The sequence below is a fragment of the Lepisosteus oculatus genome, chromosome 7, assembly GCF_040954835.1.
Source record: "Lepisosteus oculatus isolate fLepOcu1 chromosome 7, fLepOcu1.hap2, whole genome shotgun sequence".
NCBI lineage: Eukaryota > Metazoa > Chordata > Actinopteri > Semionotiformes > Lepisosteidae > Lepisosteus > Lepisosteus oculatus.
In genome coordinates, this window is record NC_090702.1 from 10824823 (window position 1) to 10845848 (window position 21026).

The following is a 21026-nucleotide window of genomic DNA, read 5'->3' on the forward strand; positions in this document are numbered from 1 at the left end:
ATAAAAATGTGATTAAATATATATGTATATTAGGACTCAAATCCAGTCAAAATTCTGTGTTTTTTTCTTACCCAGAAAACAAATTTACCAAACAAAATACACATTGGCCATTAGGTGGCAGCAGAACCAGAGGAAAAAAAAGGATAAAACTGTATTAAAGCACCTCTGCAGAGGAAGTGCGACAGTTGTGTAAACGGTACTCTCAGGACAGTGTCGCTCTCTAGATTCAAATAAACCGATACTCTGCTGTAACTTTTCCAAGCCTCCTTTTCTCCCCAGAGACAGGTCTGCCTTGTCCCCTCCAGTGAAGACAGAGAAGACAGTGAAATGCACTGTAGCACATTCTAGAGCTGCCTGTAAGTGTGCATGAACTTAAATCTTTTTTACAAGGCCACCTAAATGCCTGTGTCTGTCAGACAGTATTGTAAAATTCTAACACCTATTTGGTAAAACGAAACATAAAATGTTATATTCCATGGACAAAAAAAATATTATGATTATTAACTGAAAGGCACAATGCCTTTTCAATATTTATGTTTTAGTCATTACATAAATGATCTAATGCTTTAGTCACCTTCCAAAAAAACTGATGTCAGAGTCAAAACTGATGTCAAACTGATGCCATACAGATTACATTTTCTGCTTCATAACGGTAACCTACAAATGCAAATATTATATTTGACCCATCTAGTTTGGTAGTTAATAGCTAATAGATCCAAGGATCTTATTCAGAAATTTCTTTAAAGAAGCCAATATATTAGGTTCCATATACCTACACCCTTTTGGTAAAAAAGTGCCTACTGTTCTCAGTTTTAAATGAAACTGGCATTTAATATGCAAGAACAATTAAGTGTGTGGTGATTTTTGTAGCAAAGACATAAGGTAAAAGTAGTGAACCAATGTGTGTTCTTGTGTACTGTTTTTTGACAGGCAGGTAAGAAGCTTTCGATTAGTCTACACAAGTTTGAATGAAAATGTCTAATCACCAGTAGGACTCACCTCCAGTCTGCCAGTTGCTGAGTGCCTGCCATCGTCTCAGGGATGACAGCTGCATGCTGTACTGAGGTGTGTGCTGCCACTCCTGTCAACTGCTGCCAGGCTGAGGGGAGCAGGATCTGCTGAGTCCCAGTAGGCCAAGCTTGCTGCAGTCACAGGGACGGAGCAATAAAAAATGTCAGGCCTAGGGAATGATGCCCTACTGTTCTCAGCCTGTGTCAGGTATTCTCTAAAAAGGGGACCCAATCCTAGCTCAAATATTTAGCATGAACCTTCCTTATCTGCACTACATGTTTTCACCGACTTTCTCCAAACAATGTGGAACTAGATAGCACTTAACTGCAATGGTATATACAGTTATTAAAAATGCCACTAAGCTGCAACTTCAAAATCTATAGAAAAGATGAAGAAATAAATGACAGCAGAAATAAAGTGAATAACGTTATATAAATACTGAAATACAAAAAATGTTAAATTAATAAAGCATTTCTCTATTTTTTGGGACCCCCCTGGAATGATTGAAGAGAAATCTCTGTAAACTGTATACCTCAGGATAAGAATCCTGACTTAATGACCTTAACTGGTTCAAATAATTCTGTAAGGTAATGATGATAATTTACAGACAGATCTGCATAGGCACTAATCCTTCCTTTTATGTGAGTAGTAGCTAAGGCATCTGGAAGGACACTCAATAAAAGTTGAGACAAAATTGATGGTGATAATTCCTTCTGAAACCTTTCTTAGTATTTAAAGTACAAAATATACTGGAAATATAATGACTTACTGTATGGTGACATATTTTGAAAATGTAAACAATGTCTAATGGTCCTTAAATTGTGTGTCCTCTAAATTGTTCTAGTTAGGAAATTTGAAGACAAAACATTCAGAGGCTCAAAGAAAACAGCCAAGTTATTGTTTTGGTTGCATTTGAAGCAATGAAATTTCAGCTGCCCCTTTCTAAAAAATAAAAACAAATCACTTTTCATTTACTGAATATCGAAAAACATACTCTATACACTCTATGCATGTACGTTTTTGAAAAATAAATTATATAGATTTTGTATATAGTATTGTATAAATGATTTAGGCAATTTGATTAACTGATCATTTAAGGCTAAGTGTGATACTCTCACCTGACTTTGACCTTGACAGAACATTGCCTGTAGTGATTTTTGGATGCCTGACTCAAAGGCAATATCCTGATTAAGTCCTGGGAATTCACTTGTGGGCTCCTTATGACATGACAACATTCCAGGACAACTCACTTTCTCACGCTGCTCATGTACAATGCTTTTTTGTCAGATAAATATGCTATAGTTATGCTTTAGACTTGAGCACCACAGAACAGTTATAGGATGGGCTGATATGTTGTGGAATCTTGGGCCCAGAGACAAGCATGTCTTGTTCAGATGTTATGAGAGGAATGGGAGAAAATCCCATTGCAAAGCAAGCGTCACAGATGTACTGATTGTATAGCTTCTAACACTGGCCTTATGTGCGCCTAGCCTGTGCCTCTGGTCAACCCTACTGACAATCAATGTTAATCCAAATTTATGTACGACAAGTCTGTTGATTAAGATGTCAATCACAAAACATTGTGATTTTCTGACAAACAGTTGTAAGCAATAAGTTTGATGCTCAGTATATAATGACCACATCTATTTGTAAAAATCCAGTTTTCACATGAGGTAAATAAACAGCAGGACTAAAGTTTAATGCATGGGTATGTGTCACAGCAATATGTGGAATGCTAAGACATATCTTCCATTTCTGCAAATATTAAATTAGCTTTTGCTGCTTTTTTAATGCAATTTGGTATACAATAAAAGAGAACCGGAGAGACTATGCTATTCCAGGTAAAGTAGCTGTTTTGTTTTTTACATAACTAATTTTTATCCAATTTTCTGTCCAGTGAATTAAAGGCTCCTGTGTGTATTTATTGTGGCAGTATATGGCGCCATATAAATGTCTGACCCTGAGCTCTGACCCCAAGCTTCTCTCCCTGTCTGTATGTCTCCTGGAGAGCAAGTTGGGGAATGCGAAAAGACAAATTCCTAATGCAAGAAACTGTATACAGTATGGCCAATAAAGTTATCTTATTTAGCTGAGCCAAAATTTCATACAAAAAGAAGATGTTTACAAAATGTATCTTTAAATACAAAACAGGTTTTGTCCAAAAAACATAGAACCATTTATATCTCCCCCCTAAGCCTGACTTCTAGTTCTACCTGCTGACAAATAGGCCAAAGCTCATGTCAACTTCCTAAGCCTGGACTGAGATTGAATTAAGTTCCCTGTTAACATTAATGATTCAATTGGTTGAGAAGGAGGAAACAAAGAGGGGAAGAGAGAAAAACTGTAGAAACAAGTAAGATTTCGACAAAACTGATAACTGAAACAGTATGTCATACAGGTTATACTTTGTACTTCATAATGGTGTTCCAAAAAAAAAAAAGAACACAGGAAGTTACAAACAAGAAGACCATTTGGTCCATCTAGGCTTTTTGGTAGTTAATAGTACTAACCTGTAAAAACTGAGGATTATACACTTTTATACACTATTTCTTTTTTCAAAACACAACAACCTCCTCCAAACATCATATCACCTTAGCCCTGTTTCAATTGTTGCCCCCTTTTCAGTATTTCTGATCCAGATAAAGGGACAGTCGTTATGTGCCCCCAACCCAAATTCAACAACTGCTTATCACTGACAAGAACAGCAGTGGGAATGGCTGGGAATGAAGCCCCCCAGTGTGGAATGTCAGGGAGATGAACCAGATAAGAGGGAGTCAAGGTCTTTTACAGCTGATGGTTTTGAGAATGGGCTCCATTTAATTTATAACACCTACAGAACATTTAGAGGTCTAGAAAGAAGACTTTCTGCCCTGTTTTTTCATTCATTAATTACATTTTTATAAAAAAAGAATGTGCATTAATAAAACAGAAACTTAAGAAAAGAAATACAGATAGTAAATGTGTTTTGTCTCTGTTTTGTTTTCATGGATGTGAAAATGCCATCTATTGGAATGCATACTGATTTTGCTGAGAAAGGAATAATAAATTAAATAATAAATAATAAATTCTGATTTATAATGCTGGGTCTACACTTTCTCAGGAATCTTCTGCCACTGTGATTCTAAGCATGCTCTGGTTATGTGCAAAGACTCTTTGTCTCACCACAAAGGAAAGACCCCTGTGCTTGTCGTATGTGTTATCTCAGGTAATGATGTAGCAGCCTTCTAATAAGCTCAACCAATAAAGGTGCTTAGTCGAGTCCAGGTTGAGCTCTCGGATCATATGTTCAAGCCTGGGTTATATTGCTAGCTGACCATGACCACGATTTCTGCAAATGGTGGCATGCAATTGACTGAGTGCTGCCGAGGGCAGAGTAGGATTAGTCAGCCAGGGCTCTCTCAGCTCTCAGACACGGTAACCCCTGTGCCCAACCAAGTGCTAGCAGTTTGGTTGGTTAAAGCAAAAATAATTGGCAACTACTGATTTTTATACCTCATCAATTACTTTACTTTAAAAAGACCAATACAAAATCCAGAATTACAAACAATTATAACTTATAAACACAAACCCTGTGACCTGAAATGTTACTAGATAGTTTACATTGATTCTTTGTCACAATGTTGGAACCCTAGTATGGTTTCCTTCACCAACTGAGGAGTTACCAACTGTGGTTGGTAAATACTTCAATCGTAAATAGGGGTTAGGCTCCCACAGTCTATGTAAAACTCATCATAACTTAAGATTTCTCCCTTAAAAATTACAAATATACAGTAATAATATGAATTATAATTCACAAGAAAGTAATAAAAAATAAAAGTAAACCATAAGGTTAATTACCTTGAATCCTGAGACTTAAAACACTGAAATACCCGAGTACACATAAAAGAGCACTGAACTCATGGGCACACATGTATGTGAAAAATATTAAAACTGAATGCTTAACTGGGAGAAAAGACAAGTGGTGAGTGAGGGAGACTTTATTTGGTGGAAAAGCTGCACGTTTTTTTAGGTTGGAACCATGTACAGTATGTGCAAGGGTTTTCCCACGCCAGGTACTCAATATGGAAACCATGTATGAGCGACTTCCAAGTCTGGCAAATCCACAGTTAGAGACGGAATCCTGTTCTACTAGATGTGTGGGACAGATCATTAATGGCAACTCAGCGAACAAACCTCAAAAATGAATTAAAACAAGAGGAACTAACAGAATTAAATATCTCAGTGCCATTAACTGATAAATCATTAACTGAATCAGTAGGGACAAAAGCTGCTGGTCCCGTTTAGATTACTGGGTATTATTGTTGTGGAATACGATAATTGTGACTTCAGAATTAAAAAATTTAAGCATGTGAAGTGAAGCAAGGAAAAATACTCAAATTAGTGCTAAAATACTGCAATATTTTATCACATTTCCAAATATTTTACCACTGCTTTCCATCAATATTTAACATATTACAGCCATTTAAAGGGGGAAAAGCAAACATCTCAAATTTCAGTTGAGCAATAGCTGATAGCATTTTTTATTAATCGCACCACACCCTTTATCTGTAATAGTCTGTAATAAGATTTTACACACAAAAAAGAAAGGCATTTATAAAGATTAGTCCTGATAAATTTGGGCATCTGTGCATCAGTGATTAGAGTATATAACAAAAATAAATATGAATGGCAGCAGAAGTACTCTCATCATTGTAAAAAAAAGAAATGCATACTTGACTGCCCTCCACAGAGCAAAATGTGTGTGCTATGGCCTGGGGTGAGTAGTTCTAGAAGTTATGATTTAGCCTGGCAGATAAGGCATGAAATGAGAAACAGGAACACTCCCCACAGAGGAACAAACCTAATATGAGTTCAGTCTTCATGTGCCATGTTTCTGAGTTCTGACACAAGAATACAGAATTCCAAGGAGCTTAATGTTCTTCAAGATTAAAAAAAAACATACAAATCTAAATATTTAATGATGCCTCCTAACTTAGGTTTTAACTTAAGTATGGTGCATTTTGATGCTGAAAGTTCCAAGGTTTCACTGCCCTAGTTTTTGGACAACAATAAAAACAGTGTTAAGGCTTAAGCTAACAGTACACACAGAATTTTTAGGATATGATACCATTGAGACTGCTTGAGCTGCTTACCTGTGTTAGTAGGCCTGGCTGAATCTGCAAGGGCTGGGCACCGGGGGCCTGGGTAACTATGGGAACAGCGTTGTCCATCCGCACTGAGTAACCAGGATGCTTTGAGGGAGAGGCCTGTAGTCCTGTGGCATGAAAAAAGAGAAGTGATATGTCATAAAAAACAAATTCCATTTCAGCCTCACAAAATAACAAACCGTGCACTGTACAGTAGGTACAACAAAAAACAGTCAGAGGAACTAGAAAATGGGGGGGTGAAAACATTTCTCATTTCAGTGGCTTGATGATTGCACGGAAATGTCTCTTTGGTAAAAATTTTTTTTTTCAATTAAACACAGATTCAGCCTGATATAATTGGTATTTGAGTCCACAATGAGATATTCAAATCCTTTTCACACAACACAACAAATATAAGACAACTCAAATTAATTGGGGACGTGTTAAAAGTCAAAGCACTTTCAATCAGACTAAAATTTATAGCAAGCACTCAATTAAAAGAGCATAAAAAAACAAGAGGAGGCCATTCAGCCCATCTAGGTCATTTAGTAGTTGATAGCTAACTGATTGGAGGATTTCATCCAGCTGTTTCACGATATCGGCCTCAACAACGTGGACGGGTAGATGTTCCAGACCGCCACAGCTCCAAAATGTAATCTGAGACAACAGGGGTTGCCAATAGAAAGAAAGCAACAAATTAACATTTTTCTATATCCTCTTTAGGTGATGATGAACAAAATTAACAGTTCTGCAATTACCTATAAAATAAATAACTTGTATATTATTGTTGTTACTATATTTATGATCTGTTTCAACATACTGTATGTATGAATTCATTATAGCTCACCATATATGAAAATAGCATTAACAGGTGTGGCATAATTAGTGCCACTTAGACACTAGATATTTAGAAATATTCCACTAATGTCAGTGCAAACAAATGTTTATGATTTAAGGGGTACAAAACATGCACTGCACTTTCAAAGCATGATTTACAATGCTTCAAATAAAGTGTTACTTTTTTTCTTACAGCCCTAATATTGATAGTCAAGTTAAAACAAATCCAGAAAATGTTTTCTTTTCACTCTCCCTTATGTTTCTCACAATCACCTGGTAAATCTTCTCACCAGGACTAATCATTCGCTCTTGCTCCAAACGGAAGTTAATCCCACCAAAAACCAGGTTAAACATTTTAAAACCTAGACACTACACATCTAGAATATATGGGCTTTGCTACTGGCCCCATGTACTCATGCAGCTCAAAAGCATGAACAACTTTTATTTTATTAAAAAAAGTATTTTCAAAACAGATCACAACAAAAATGTCTTTATTTAACAGATCATTTGTCACCGTCATACTCGGTGTCATACTGTCATACTTTGCCAACATAAGAAGCTGTAAGAAAAAAACAGCTACATTAGATTGTAAATACAAGTAACTGTTACAGCTACAGATTTTAATTGTTGCATTATGATGTTTGAAATCAGTTAATACAGTACATCTGGAGTCTTCACTGCTGCTTAAGATGAATTAGTGTTAAATAAAGTTATAAATACATCAAATAATATAGAAAATTGTTTTTTTCCTAATTGCAAAAGAAAATTTGCTGTCAACATACTTATCTCATTATGTACTGTACTGTAACTGCCACCTTGACTTTAAGGTCAAGCTTTTGAAAAATAAATCTTCATATCCTAGAAATCATCCAACAAAGACATGAAAACTTCTTTTAACCACCAATTACCGCTCTAAGCCAGTGTGGTTGAACCTCATTTTAGCTACCCACACACATGTAAGTCCAGTATAAAAAAACAGGTTTGCTTCTAATTGTGTGAAATTCAGTTCTGAAGAAAATGTTTCTTTTTTCTACTGAGAAGATATGTATACATTAATGAAAAACCCCATTCATTGTGACAGTTTCTGCCAGAGTGAATATCCACCTCATGAAATGAGTAATTGTCTTTTGAATATCTTGATTATTCATAGGGTACTTCAAGCTTTTCCTAGGTGTATATACTGTATATTGAAGGCTTCCTGGTGGTCAGCCATTTATTTCAATGAAACTGTGGAGTGAAGAGTATCCACCTGTCCTAGTAGCATCAAACACACCAACACAAGCCTGGGTGGTCTCTGAGCACAAAGTAAAAACAAGCTCTGAGTATCTCTGGTGTCACAGGATTTTTGTGCTTCTTCACTCCAGAGCCAATAAATTGCCTGTGATCATAGAATCACAGATTCTCAGGAACTATTTTACATTACTAGTGCTGACCACACTGCTTTCATAACTAAACTACCTGAAATGAAAGCAATGCAATGAAATCTTGATTTTGTATTTCTCATTAAAAAACAATAAAAGCCAAAGTGAACTCTATAAAATAATAGAAAATAAGTGCTGTTTTACACTTCTCATGTTCAGCCTTACATTTCAAAACCCTTATGCTCTAGTTGTGCTCTCACTATGATTCTGTATTCTCAGCAGGTGACAGTGCTCTTACCTCAGTGGTTTCTGGATGGTGTGAAATCAAGGCTAGATCACTACATCACAGTGCATAAGAGTTAAGTTAAGAAAGAAGTCAAGACACAGCAGGAAAAGATAATACTCAATATTGACCCAATAGGACCTCTCATCACTGGTAAAAGCCTGATTATTGAAGACCAGTATGTGTAGTTATGATTGATTTTAGCACAGATAGCAATAAAAAAACTTCATCTGATGGACTTCTCTATATAATATAACAACTGGTGTCAGGCTGAAGCTTAAGAAACTGCTCATATATATGTTCATGTTTTTTTTAGATTATTTACCCAAAGAAAGCCAGTCTCTTTTGTGTTCACTCTTATGTTTGTTCGTATTAATAAGAAAAGTTTTAAACTATTATTTGTGAAAAAGTAGTTAAATTGAATATGTAAATTGTGAACGGAAATGTCTATAGTTGCAGTCCGACAGCAGCAGTTTTCTGACAGAATCCCATCTTGTGGAACAAAGACCGCAACTATCTGTGGACATGACTCATATCCACAGATACGACCGAGTCACAAAGCAGTGCCACAAGCAGGACAAACTCCTGACTTCCAGCGGGTAGGTTACCTTGGAATCCCGGGGGGCACACAATGAGGGCCTGCTGGAAGGGGTCAGGCCGTGCGGCGCAGAGCTGCGGGGCCCCGGGCTGCAGAGGCATGCTGCGTTGGGCCACGGCAGCCATGGACGCTGCGGAGGGCTGGTAGAGTGCAGATTGGTAGTTTAGTATGGAGACATCAGGATTGGCAAGGGAAAGGGTGGCACTGGTGGAGGCGGGACCCTAAAGGAATGATGGGATTGAACATAAATACGAAGGGGTTGATGGTATAATAATGAGTAGGGGAAAATGAAAAAAAAGAACTGAAGTGAAAAGAAAAGATACTAGATTAACTAAAAATGGTAAAAGAAACATTAGGCCTGTTTGCTTAAGTTTAAAAGCATCTGTGTCACTAATTACTCCATTACTATAATTATTTCCAACTCCACCTTTATACGTCGGTTATTATTATTATTAAAATGAAGTTCTAATGTTGAACAGTGAAGATCATTTACAAATGATCTATTTTAGGAGCTTTGTTACTGTACATATTCCTATTTTGTAATGCATTACATATATTGCAGTTAAACCAACTTAACACAAAGCAACAAAAAATGGACAAAGATGGGTTTAAATGAAAACCAAGTAATAAATCCCACAGGATAATGAAATATATATATATATAAACACTTGGACCTTTATGATTTATTAACATATCCTTAAATAACACATCTATGATTTCACTTATACAGTATTTCAACTGCAGACAGCACCTGGTTTTGGAAAAGAAACTTCATTTTTATTTACTGTCAATTTACTGTCACGGAAAATGTTTTTGTTAGAACAACTTCACAAGCCAAAGATCATTAATGAATGTGGAACCAGTAATAACAGTGACTTTTTGTTTCCTATTTTTTACCTTTCTGCCTTGCATTATCACAGCAATATTTCATTACATGTGACAAATAGTGTGAAACCAGCCAGTTGTGCAAAGTCTCTGGAGTCATCCTGCAGATTGAAGGAGCGATTTTTCTTTGGGTGCTTAAAAGAACTAAAACAGGTGATTTTTGAAAGGTACCTACAGTATATTGCCGCCACAAGGTTTCGCTCAACAATTCTGATCATTTTAGTCTCAGTAAAAAAAGTGCACAGACCCTATTCTTAAAATGAGTGGTAAGGACACAGCACTCATTCCATCAATTACCATTGATTAACACAGTTTTCATTAATAACAAGCATATTGAAATGGGAGGTTCAGGACCTGGTTGGCTTCCAGAGAAATGAGTTATTGAAATAAACAATGTAAAAAAACGTTATTGCTTGAGCCCCTTCCTCAAACAACAGGTGCAATATATACAACTGGTGTTTTTCATCTTCAGCTAAGTAATACTTTTGTAAATATTCTGATAATTGCATCATTTTCATTAAGAGTCTATAATGGAAACACTCAAATTCTTCATTTTTACTTTTCTCAATACTGGCCAAACACCGAGGGAGACTTAATTTGAGCTGCAAGCATTGTGATACATAGTACAGGTTGAGGATCCCTTATCTGAAATTCCTGGGACCGAAAGTGTTGCGGATTTCGGATTTCGGAATATTTTTATATTTGCATCTATAAAATGGGACAACTTGGGGATCGAACCCAAGTCTAAACACCATATCCATTTACATTTCATAATATATCTTATACATATACCCTGAATGTAATTTTATATAAATATATAAATATTTTTTTAACATAATACCATCAGAAAGATATCAGTCTCTACCTACAATGTCATGTTTTGATTAAAAGGTTACAGTACAGGTATGCCATTTTTATTTTATTTTTTACTACACAGGTATTAAGTTTTATGTAAGGTATAAAAACAAAGTATTGAATATGATTACAGGTAAATAAAATGAAAACTGAAAAAAGTCAGTATTTTATTTTTAAAGTAATGTACAAGTAATGACGCTAGTCAAGTTACACTCATACTGTACATGGAGGTGAAATTCAGATCTCACGTAAAAATAATGTTTTGTACTTACTTAAAAAAAAAAACAGAACAAAACATGATGATCACTGCTTACAAACTTGCAGATAAATGCAGCCCCAGACATTAAAACTACATCAGGTCCGGGAAACTTGAGGGAGAGGGTACGTCATCGATGACCTCACCGTGAGATGGAAAGTTTCGGATTTTGGAGGTTTTCGGATTTTGGAATTTTGGATTAAGGATTTTCAACCTGTACCATTACATTAACATTACAGAGGTCTGGTCTAGAGGCCTTTACAGTACAGAACATTTGCAAAGTGCTTTCTTCACCTCGATGATTAAACTAGAAAACAATCTTCAAATTAGCTTACAAAAAATTAATAAAATCAGTGGGATGTGCTAATATTACACCAAATCAATATCTGTATGAAAGATATCTACCTTTGACCATGGATATTAATCTACAGTTAATCTACAGAAATGAGAAAATTACTAAAACAGCCTTTTCTCCCAATGACAAGAAATATTAATCAATGCAAACTAGCACTAAAACCAGTGGATACATAAAAACAGTTAAAACACACATTGTAATTAAGCTTTTTTATAATTTTAACATATTGAAAATGTGAGAGGACGTTTGTGTTGCTGGTTGTAAAAAACCTAGCAGTTTTCAGGTTTCTGAATTGTATCACTAGACTCTGTGCTGTTAACTTCACTGGAATACAAGTCATCTTATACCAAAAATTCAAAATAAATTTGCTTGCTCAGAGTTGTGATCAGCTTACCTGGTTGTGTACAGTGTTAAGCTGGTTGTTGAATGTCATGGTCAAGTTGGTGGATGTGCTGGGGGCAACATGTGTAATGAATGGAGTCTTGCTCTGGTTAACAGTGTCGTACATGTTAACCCTGCGCTTGCAGATTTCCATGTTTTGAAAACAAGACTTGACACTGCAGAAGGATAAGAAGAATAAAACATGGTAAGAATAAGCATCAAAGCATCTACAGTAAAGCTAACACATCAAAACATCAGATATTTAAACTAAAAACAATTATCCTGAAGTTTGGTCTTTGTTCAAGGTCTTCTTAAATAACAAACCTTTAGAGAAAATTGTTAATAATAGATAATTCACATAATTACAAAAGAGCCATAATAAACTCGATAGTTATAAAAGAAGTCAGGTAAAATGAGATTAAACAACATAGTCGCTATAGAGAGTCACCACTCCCTTTCAAATTTTTCACATTTCATTTATCTACACTTGCTACTCTATAACTTCCAAGTAAAATATTATGCTAGACATTTAAAAAAAAATTAAAGATAAAAACTGACATAGCTTGCATGGATAAATGTCCACCCGCTTTAGAAAAACAATCGCACAACTTGGCCTCAACTATTATTAAATTGTAGTGATTCATGAGATTTCAGGATAAGTTCAGCAGTTCCTGTTACTCTGCTGGGTAGTGCATTACAAAGCCCAGAGCAACTGAACTCTGGGACAAAGTTGTAGAAAGCACAGATCAGGGAATGGGTATAAAGAAATTCAAAGGACTGGACTACCTCTTGAAACACAGTCAAGACAATTATTAAGAGAAAGGTGTATGATACCATTAAGACCCTGTCCAGATGAGGCTGTTCCTGATGTAAGAAGACTGAGCAAAAAGGAAACAGATCAGAGAAGCTACCAAGAGGACAAAGGCAACTTTGAAAGACCTGGAGACTTGGTCAGGACTGGTCAAAGGATGTACTGTATGTGATAACAATATCAGGAGAACTTGGCAGTACAGAAGGGAAAATGAATGGAGCAAAATACAGAAAAGCATTGGAGGAAAACCTGAAGCAAGAAAGCTAAATCTAGGATGGGACCTCACATTTCAGCATGACAACAACTCAAAGCACATAGCCAAAGATACACTGGAGTGGTTAAGGAACAAGAAGATAAATGTCCTTGTGTGGCTCAGCCAGGGCCATACCAAACATTTGTAGCATGATTTGAAGATTGCTCTCCATCACCTCTCCCTAAGGAACTTGACAGAACTAGAAGAGTTTTGTAAATAAGAATGATCAAAACAGGTGTGCAAATTTGGAAGAGACACATCCCAATAGATTCACAGTTGAAATTCCTGCCAAAGGTGCTTCCATCACATAGTGGAGACTTATTCAATTATTGTATTTTTTAATACTGATATATAATAAATAATTACTTTTTAAAATTAAATATTTTATATTAAAATATATAGAACAGCATAGTGGTGCAGTAGATAGCTGCCTTGTAGCACTGAAAACCCTGAGTTCAAATCTGGACCTGTGATGTGGAGTGGTGGTCGCCCCGAGTTTATGTGGGTTTTCTTCTGATGCTCTGGTTTCCTCCCAAAATTAAAAATCATACTTGTACAATACTTGTCTTCTGGGGGAGTTGGCCCTGGTGTGAGTATGTTTTTGTTTGTGTCTGTGAGTGTCTTTTGAAGGACTGACATCCTGTCCAGGGGGTATCCTGCCTCACCCCCTTGCCCGCAAGGATAGAGTCCAGCTCCCCAATTACCCTTTATTGGATGAAGACGTTAGAAAATGAATGGATATATAGGAACCCATTTTGGTGAACACAAAATTGTCTAGAAATGTAGGTTGATAGGTACTGTATGAACTACCTTCTGCTATAAAAAGCTTTCTGCAAAGAACACATTTCAGTTTCTACCCCCCACCCCCATCAAAACGTACTGTGTACTATGAGGAAAATCAAGCAGATGTGTCATTGTGACAAAGGGATGGTTCAAAGTTTCAATGGGGGTTATCCGTTTATCTGCGTCAATCGTCAGCATTTTCTTTAACAGGTCTATAAACTCCCGCCGGTCTGCTTTCTCTGCCAACATGTCACTTCCCTCCAAATCCGTTGTCATGTTCACCTGTGAAGTAAAAAGAATGGAACCATGAGGGAATTCCAATTTAGGAACCTGCTCTTTTCCCTAGATGAGGAGTAAAACCATATTGAGCCCATACACAGAGCATGAGAGGTGCAAGCCTTTAGATTTTAAAACATTTTCTATTATCATGCTTAAAAGATGATAACTGGAAACATTAAAGGACAACACTATTTTAATATTTCAAAGGGTTAGAAAGAATCAGCTGTTACTTGTTAACTTTGCATGCAGATCACATTGGAACATTTCTGTGGTGAAATGTCTGCTACACAACCTGTACTTATTTGCTCGTAACTTGCATTACATCAATTATTACAGTGACTAGTGAGCAGGAAGGGGCGGCATCACGTCAATATTCGTGGGAATTTTGTGGCAAGTCCAGGGGTTTGCAACAACATGGCAATTTATAGTACTTTCAGAATGCTCAAGACTTAGTGCTTAATTCGAAACATGTGATGACATGTGGCTGATGAAAATCCATACATTACTTGTTACTATGTGATAAAGGTTAATACCTTAATCCACCAACTCCAGACTTTATCAAAACTTCATTTCCTTCTTTTTGTTATCATCAAAAGCAGGTTAATATCTGTTGCATTTACTCTCATCAATGCAGTTAAAAATTGATGAGATGTAAAAATGTGATATATTTGCTATAAACAACAGAAAACATTGATAAATCTGTGTATTATCTAACTGGTGAAGAATAATCTCTGGAAAAAAAATAACATAGGAGGATTTTGAATACTGCTCAATCATTATTTTATCTTTACTCACAAACTAGAAAATGACTTGGAATTTGGGAACCTTACTTATTTTATGCCTTACAACATGTATAAATATAGCAAAACTTCCATTTCATGAAAAAACAATAGACAGATGTAAAAGGCACCAATCACATACGCTCTGAAACTCCTCTTAAAGAGGTGCTTTAGAGTTTGCCATCTATTTCTGTGGGGTATACTATAATATAAAAAAAAACTTTGGAAAAATGGTCAGATAGTCTATAATTACTCTAATTCAGATCTATATATCCAGGGTTTCCCTGCATCTCAATCAGTAAAGGTCCCTGCTGTAACGAACAGTTCTTTCCGGACCCTATGCGGACGACACAATCCGACGGAGTGGGGAAACACTAGGGAAACGTCATGCAGGAAAACGGGGCTGAAGACAGGGGGGCGTGTCCAAGGTGCGCTGGTGCACGGGGGAGGTGTGGCCGAGGCGAACAATCCGAGAGAGTAGTCCTTTGGGAATATCCAAAACACAAGGGTAAGTCCAAAACCAGAAGATCCATCAGAACAAGAATTAAAAACCACAAAGGCTGGGTCGGAACCGGCGGACGGGGAACAGGAACGGGAACTGAGGTTAAAACCTTAACGGGACCAGGGGCTTCCAGGTCCCGGACTCGCACGATATGGAAATCATATGCAGAGCCCAGATGAGCGTCAGCGCCTGGCTTTTAAGGTGGGCTGGGAAAAGGGAACAGGTGCAGAGAATAAAGTCTTAAGTGAAAGGGCTGGAGCACCCTTAAGGAGGGGGAACTAATATCGTGACACCTGCCTGGAGGATAGGTTCAGCTGTGATCAGGATTCCCCGGACAGTGGCAATAAACTACTGTACCCTATCAACATATGAACACTATCAACCACCACCACTGGATGTTGAAATTGGGGATCATCAGCCCAGTACCAAGTGCTATAAATTATGTTAAGAGATGTCATGACCTCTTGTGTACATTATGCATTTGATTATACCATATTGTGTATCAGTGATGAAAAGATTATGCAGCAACAGTGAAATAAAGCATTTCCTACATGTATCTTTCTCCATGACAACAGATACCAAGTTCATAGATAAAACTAAGTAAGACTTGGTATAAATCTATAATCATCTTGGTTCAGCATCACATGTCCACTGCTATAGCTAAGAATCCCTTTCAGTATTGACAACCACATGGAGAATCAATAATATCTTTTTAGAATCTACTGCAACATCCTGTGGCAATTACTGTTGATCTTTACTTTCTTCATTTATGACTTGTCTGCATACTGTACCAGCACTATTTTTAATTATTTCAGCACTCTTGTAACATGAAAGATGCCCTCCACCAGATTTTTAAATTCCATAGTTTAATGGTAATTTTTTACACAATATTGTAGAAGAAAATGCTTTTTCCACTGACGCCTTTTTGATTGAGTGTTCTCTCATTAAAAATCTTGTGGTTTGTGTTTTTGCACTTACTGTATGAATGGCATCCATAAAATCCATCTAAACTAATTCCTTTAAACTCAAGCCTCAGATGTAGCTCCCAAAGCACTAAAGAAGTGCTAAAAACATCTTTTTAGATTGTCCTTGTGGACCTATTCAAAACTGGATGTGGGTTTAATTAGCTGCCTTAGTTCTGAAGTAACGCTTCAGACCCCTCAGTGGGGAGGGAATCACGGTTTCAGACAAACACATATTTCAACACACCCGAGTGATACATAATCTGAGGCATCTGAAACGAGAACTATAAAGTGAGATTCCAGATCTGTTTGCAAGTTAAGACAGCAATGCTGTTCATCAGTAGTCATATGAGAACAGCAGTGACAGTAAACCAACTGATCTCCCAAAAATCAGGAAAACTGTTTTCAAAACCAAGGACCGCAGCTTGTAAACCTGCATATTAACACCAAATTTTTGCTCCAGAAATATATTCCAGAATAAGACTTTATTTTTTTTTCAATGAGAGCTATTCAATATTCATTAAACAAAAGGTGAAAGGAAGAGGATTTGAGCAAAAATCTTAGAAATTTTCTGTTAATATTAGAAGCACATACTGTATTATGTAGGGTGTGTACTTAAAGGGTTAAATGTCCAAACAATGTTCAAAGTGGACTAAATTAAAACAATTACTCTATCTAGGTGTGCAGTCTGGTCATAACATTACATATCACTTATAAGGAAAAACCTGCTTTCACCTTGATTCCATCTTATAATGTCAGAAATGAAAATAATGAAGGAGAGAATCTTTCTGTAGCTTAGTGCAAACATACCTGCGTGCAAACTGGGCTTTCACAGAACTGGGGGCTGTGAGTCATCTCCTACATTTCTATAACACCTTGTAAACACCTTGTTTGATTTTAGGAAACATAGTCTTGTGCATAAATGTTTAACATTCAAACGAATAAATACAAAAGGAGTTTCTTTATCAGACAATAAAGCCCACAAAAAATATTTCACCTAGAGTACAGAGAGCACTCTCATCCACAGAGTAAATACTATAAGAAGAAGAAAAAAATGTCATCAAGGCAACATTTAAAAATTCAGACTTAACCCAACTCTGAGGAGACGAGAAGGCTCGATACCTCATGCAAACAATGTGTCTTTTTGCTAGAGAATGCAGAATTGCATTGTTTAAAGCTGCTGCTATGCAGTATTCCAGGTAGCTGTGACTACATCCCTTACCTTCAGAAAACTACAAGTCATATCACTCATTATGAGTGTAGCAGACTTACAATTAAAAATAAATGTTGATTTAATGTAATCCATTTTTCTGGATTGGCTATTTTGTATGTAAACAACTCCCAGCATGGGTTACATTTCTGAAAGGGCATACAGTATTAGAGCTAAATGTCTTTGAAACCAAAATATGGCATTTCAGTATAATTTGGGGGGTTTTCATGAAATAGAAATGAATTCCAGTGTTCAATTCTTTCACACTGTCAAAGAGTACAGGGATCAACAAAAATGACATAAAAAATTACATTTTTTTCTCCTTTAAGGAGTCAGATTCCTGTGCATGCATACCTGCGCCATATCATCCAAACAGTTAAAAATGTACTTCCGCGCCTCCTTCGACTTGATCCCCGTCTCTCCCTCATGGTCTTCTGGTGTCTACAGGGTCAAAGAGAATCTTTGATGCATCTCATTCATACAATATTAAACATATCACATTTTTTGCACAGTATTTTTTAAACATCTCCTATTTTTCTTAAAGGTCTTAAAAATTTAAGAGTGCTCCGCCCTCACCTTAAGTCTCCAAAGCGGGTATGCCGAGTCTGGGTCTCTGTTAAAGAACCTTGTCGTCTTCGTCCCCGCACTTAACAAGTACTCTGCTGGCAACCCCTGCGTCTGAGAAATGTACCGAATCTGTGGAGCAAGAAGACCAAACACAGGTGGAAACACGAAGATGAATGCATCAGGATTCAACCATCCTGAGAATTTCCAGTCTTATGACTCACGACAAGTTCAGGAAAAGAAAACAAAGTTTTCCTTCAAAACCTTTGAAACAGAAACATGGTTTGCTGTGCAGGTTTATTCAAGCAATATTATTATTTTGCTGTTTCTTTGTGGCAGGAGGGAGTCACTCAGTATTTGTTAATGATCACTTATAACATTTAATAATGTACCTACTTTCATGATAAAAAATTACAAAATTTTTATTATGGATTATGATATCAAGGAAACACACTGACTGTGTTTCTGTGTCAAAGATTCTCTTACTATTTACAACCTTTGCATTTTCCTTCCTTGACTTGAAAAACATCAGAATGTTTCCCAACAGAATGAATTCACATACAAATTGTATTTCTTGAAAGCAGGAAGATAATGTGTAGTCTCATGTGCCAACTCAAACTTAACTCCTTGTTGATCATAACCTAACAATTTATATAGAAAGGTTTTCAAATATTAAAATGATGGGAATATAAACTACACGGTTCACCATTTTCAAAGCTTTTCATATCCTTAATCTCATAAGGTTTCCACTACCCTACGTTGTTCTTGCTTTTAAAAAATAAATCTGCTTACATCAGAAAGATTACTCTGATATGGAACAAATCACTATAAAAAATTCGAACTGGAAAATTTAACAATTATAAAGGGTCACTAGAACTGGTTTAAGTATATAAGAATAATTTCACAAAAGCAAAAAACATTCTTATTTGACACCAAATGCGATTGGAATTCTGTTTAATCCACAATCACAACACTTCCAAGCAGACAATCATATACTATTTTTGGGATAGGAAAGTATTACATACACATCTTCTTAGGATGTAACCTAACCTAATACATTTTTAAGCATTTAGCATCTCTTATTTATTTTTTTATCCAAAATGGGTGAACAAATATGACTCTATATAACTTTGGTTAGAAGTAGTATTTGGCAAGTTGCAGTGTGCTATAAGGGAGTAAGTAATAAGACAAAGAAACCACCAAAGTACACTGAAAATGGCTTTTCCGTCTGTTTTTATTTATGTAGTTTAATGTTCAAATTCAAGAAAAATAAAAGTGAACAACACCTTCAGCAATTTTTTTACAGTTTATGAAGGAAACAAATTATTTTATGAAAATATTGTATATTATATATATATATGATAAGAAGGAGCAGGAACACTTTTCATTAACTGTTTATTGCAATTGCAACTGTTACAAAAACAAGTGAAAAGATCCTGCAAGCAGATACAGTACATAGTACACGTTTTTCTCAAATAACAGAATGTTTTGGAGCTGAAAAAATTGTGATTTTACTGACTTTTGCCAGTGTTGGACAGCCCTTCCCTCCTGTTTGTCCCTCCTGGGTTTACTGTATTTTCTTCTACTGCTCAAAAGTCCAGGTTTTGTAATCATTACACCAGGTTTTGCGTTGCTGTGTACTGGCCTTGGTTACAAGCACTTTCCAAATGGCAGCCCTGCCATAAATATCAGCTTTGTGAAGCTCATGACATACTGTACAGCTTTTCTTGAGACAGGGTTACAGAAGTGTAGATTCAGTTGTGAGGCTGTCAATGTGGGTCGTTGTTTTGTGGTTTTCGGCTACTATCTTGTTAAGTGTCCATCTTTCTGTGAAGGTCAGCTTCATCTTGAGACCATTGTTCCTCTTTCCAAATGCTGTTTTTCCTTGTTTGGTAGATTCTACCATGATTTTTGACATTGTTCCCTTTAAGACATTAAATAATTGTTCTGTTTCTGTGACTGACAGACCTGCAATTTAGGCAAAAACTATTTAGCCTCTTTCAAAATCTGTTATATTTCTCATGTTGCTTTAGAAACTTACATATTAAAGTGTCTTTTTATAGCAGGCACATCTGTAGAAGTTTTAAACTGTGATTTAGTTATTTCTAAATTCCTTTTTCATTAGACATTTCTATTATTTTGTCCAAACCCTATAAGTATTACTTTATCATTAGTAATTATTAACTGGATGATAACTTGTTGATTTTCACCTTTTTTAATCATAGATTGAATACAAGCCTTTAAACCAATTATAATGTTATAAAAAATTGATGTTATTTTCTGTAATTTCTTCGTTGGTGGGGTACCACTGGAGATAACGGAATTATGTTGGGTGGAGAAACGTTTTGTTCTTGTATTGACTTGCTATGGTTATGTTTCTGAAATATAAGAAATGGAAATAGAAATGTGTTCACAAAAAAACAACACAACGTATTTTAAAAACTTACTTGATCATACTCCGATGCCCCAGGGTATAATGGCCATCCTAGAAACAGCTCTGCGATGACACATCCTAGTGACCACATATCGATCGCTTCACAGAATGGCAGGCCAAGGATAATCTCTGGAGCTCTGCATAGAGAAGACAGAAATCCCATGTATACTCAGCATGTGTGTGGGGAAGCATGAAATCTCAGAGCAGCCAACTGTGTTATGTTGGGTTTTCAACATTAATTTTATGTCAAAGCCAACAGTAAACAAATATAATAATATACAGTATCTAAGATGAATATCGCACAATTGAATATGTTAATCACTTAGTCATTCATTTACTTAGATGTTTTCAACCTTAAAATAGCAAAACCTATATGTCAAAATTAATCATCCCAATGATTTTTAAACCTGTAAATGTGGGACGAATTGTTTGAAATGAATTGCTTGGTAAAGGAGCATTTCAAGATGAAATAATTAATCTAATTAAAGACCACTTATAGAA

At 36.1% G+C, this 21026-nt stretch overlaps 1 protein-coding gene across 3 annotated transcripts in view; it reads right to left on the reverse strand.

Moving 5' to 3' along the window:
• Positions 1 to 21026, reverse strand: part of hipk2 (homeodomain interacting protein kinase 2) — a 117806-nt gene that overhangs the window by 15767 nt on the left and 81013 nt on the right. For 2 of the 3 annotated variants that reach the window (XM_006633760.3, XM_015353174.2), the window contains exons 3-10: positions 20539 to 20662; positions 18104 to 18223; positions 17882 to 17968; positions 13893 to 14077; positions 11962 to 12124; positions 9227 to 9437; positions 6144 to 6265; positions 1000 to 1142 (exon numbers count right to left, since the gene is read on the reverse strand). In XM_006633760.3, coding sequence (XP_006633823.3) covers positions 1000 to 1142; positions 6144 to 6265; positions 9227 to 9437; positions 11962 to 12124; positions 13893 to 14077; positions 17882 to 17968; positions 18104 to 18223; positions 20539 to 20662 — 1155 coding nt within the window. The remainder of the gene's footprint in view (positions 1 to 999; positions 1143 to 6143; positions 6266 to 9226; positions 9438 to 11961; positions 12125 to 13892; positions 14078 to 17881; positions 17969 to 18103; positions 18224 to 20538; positions 20663 to 21026) is intronic. The other variant, XM_006633762.3, reaches the window with a different exon arrangement.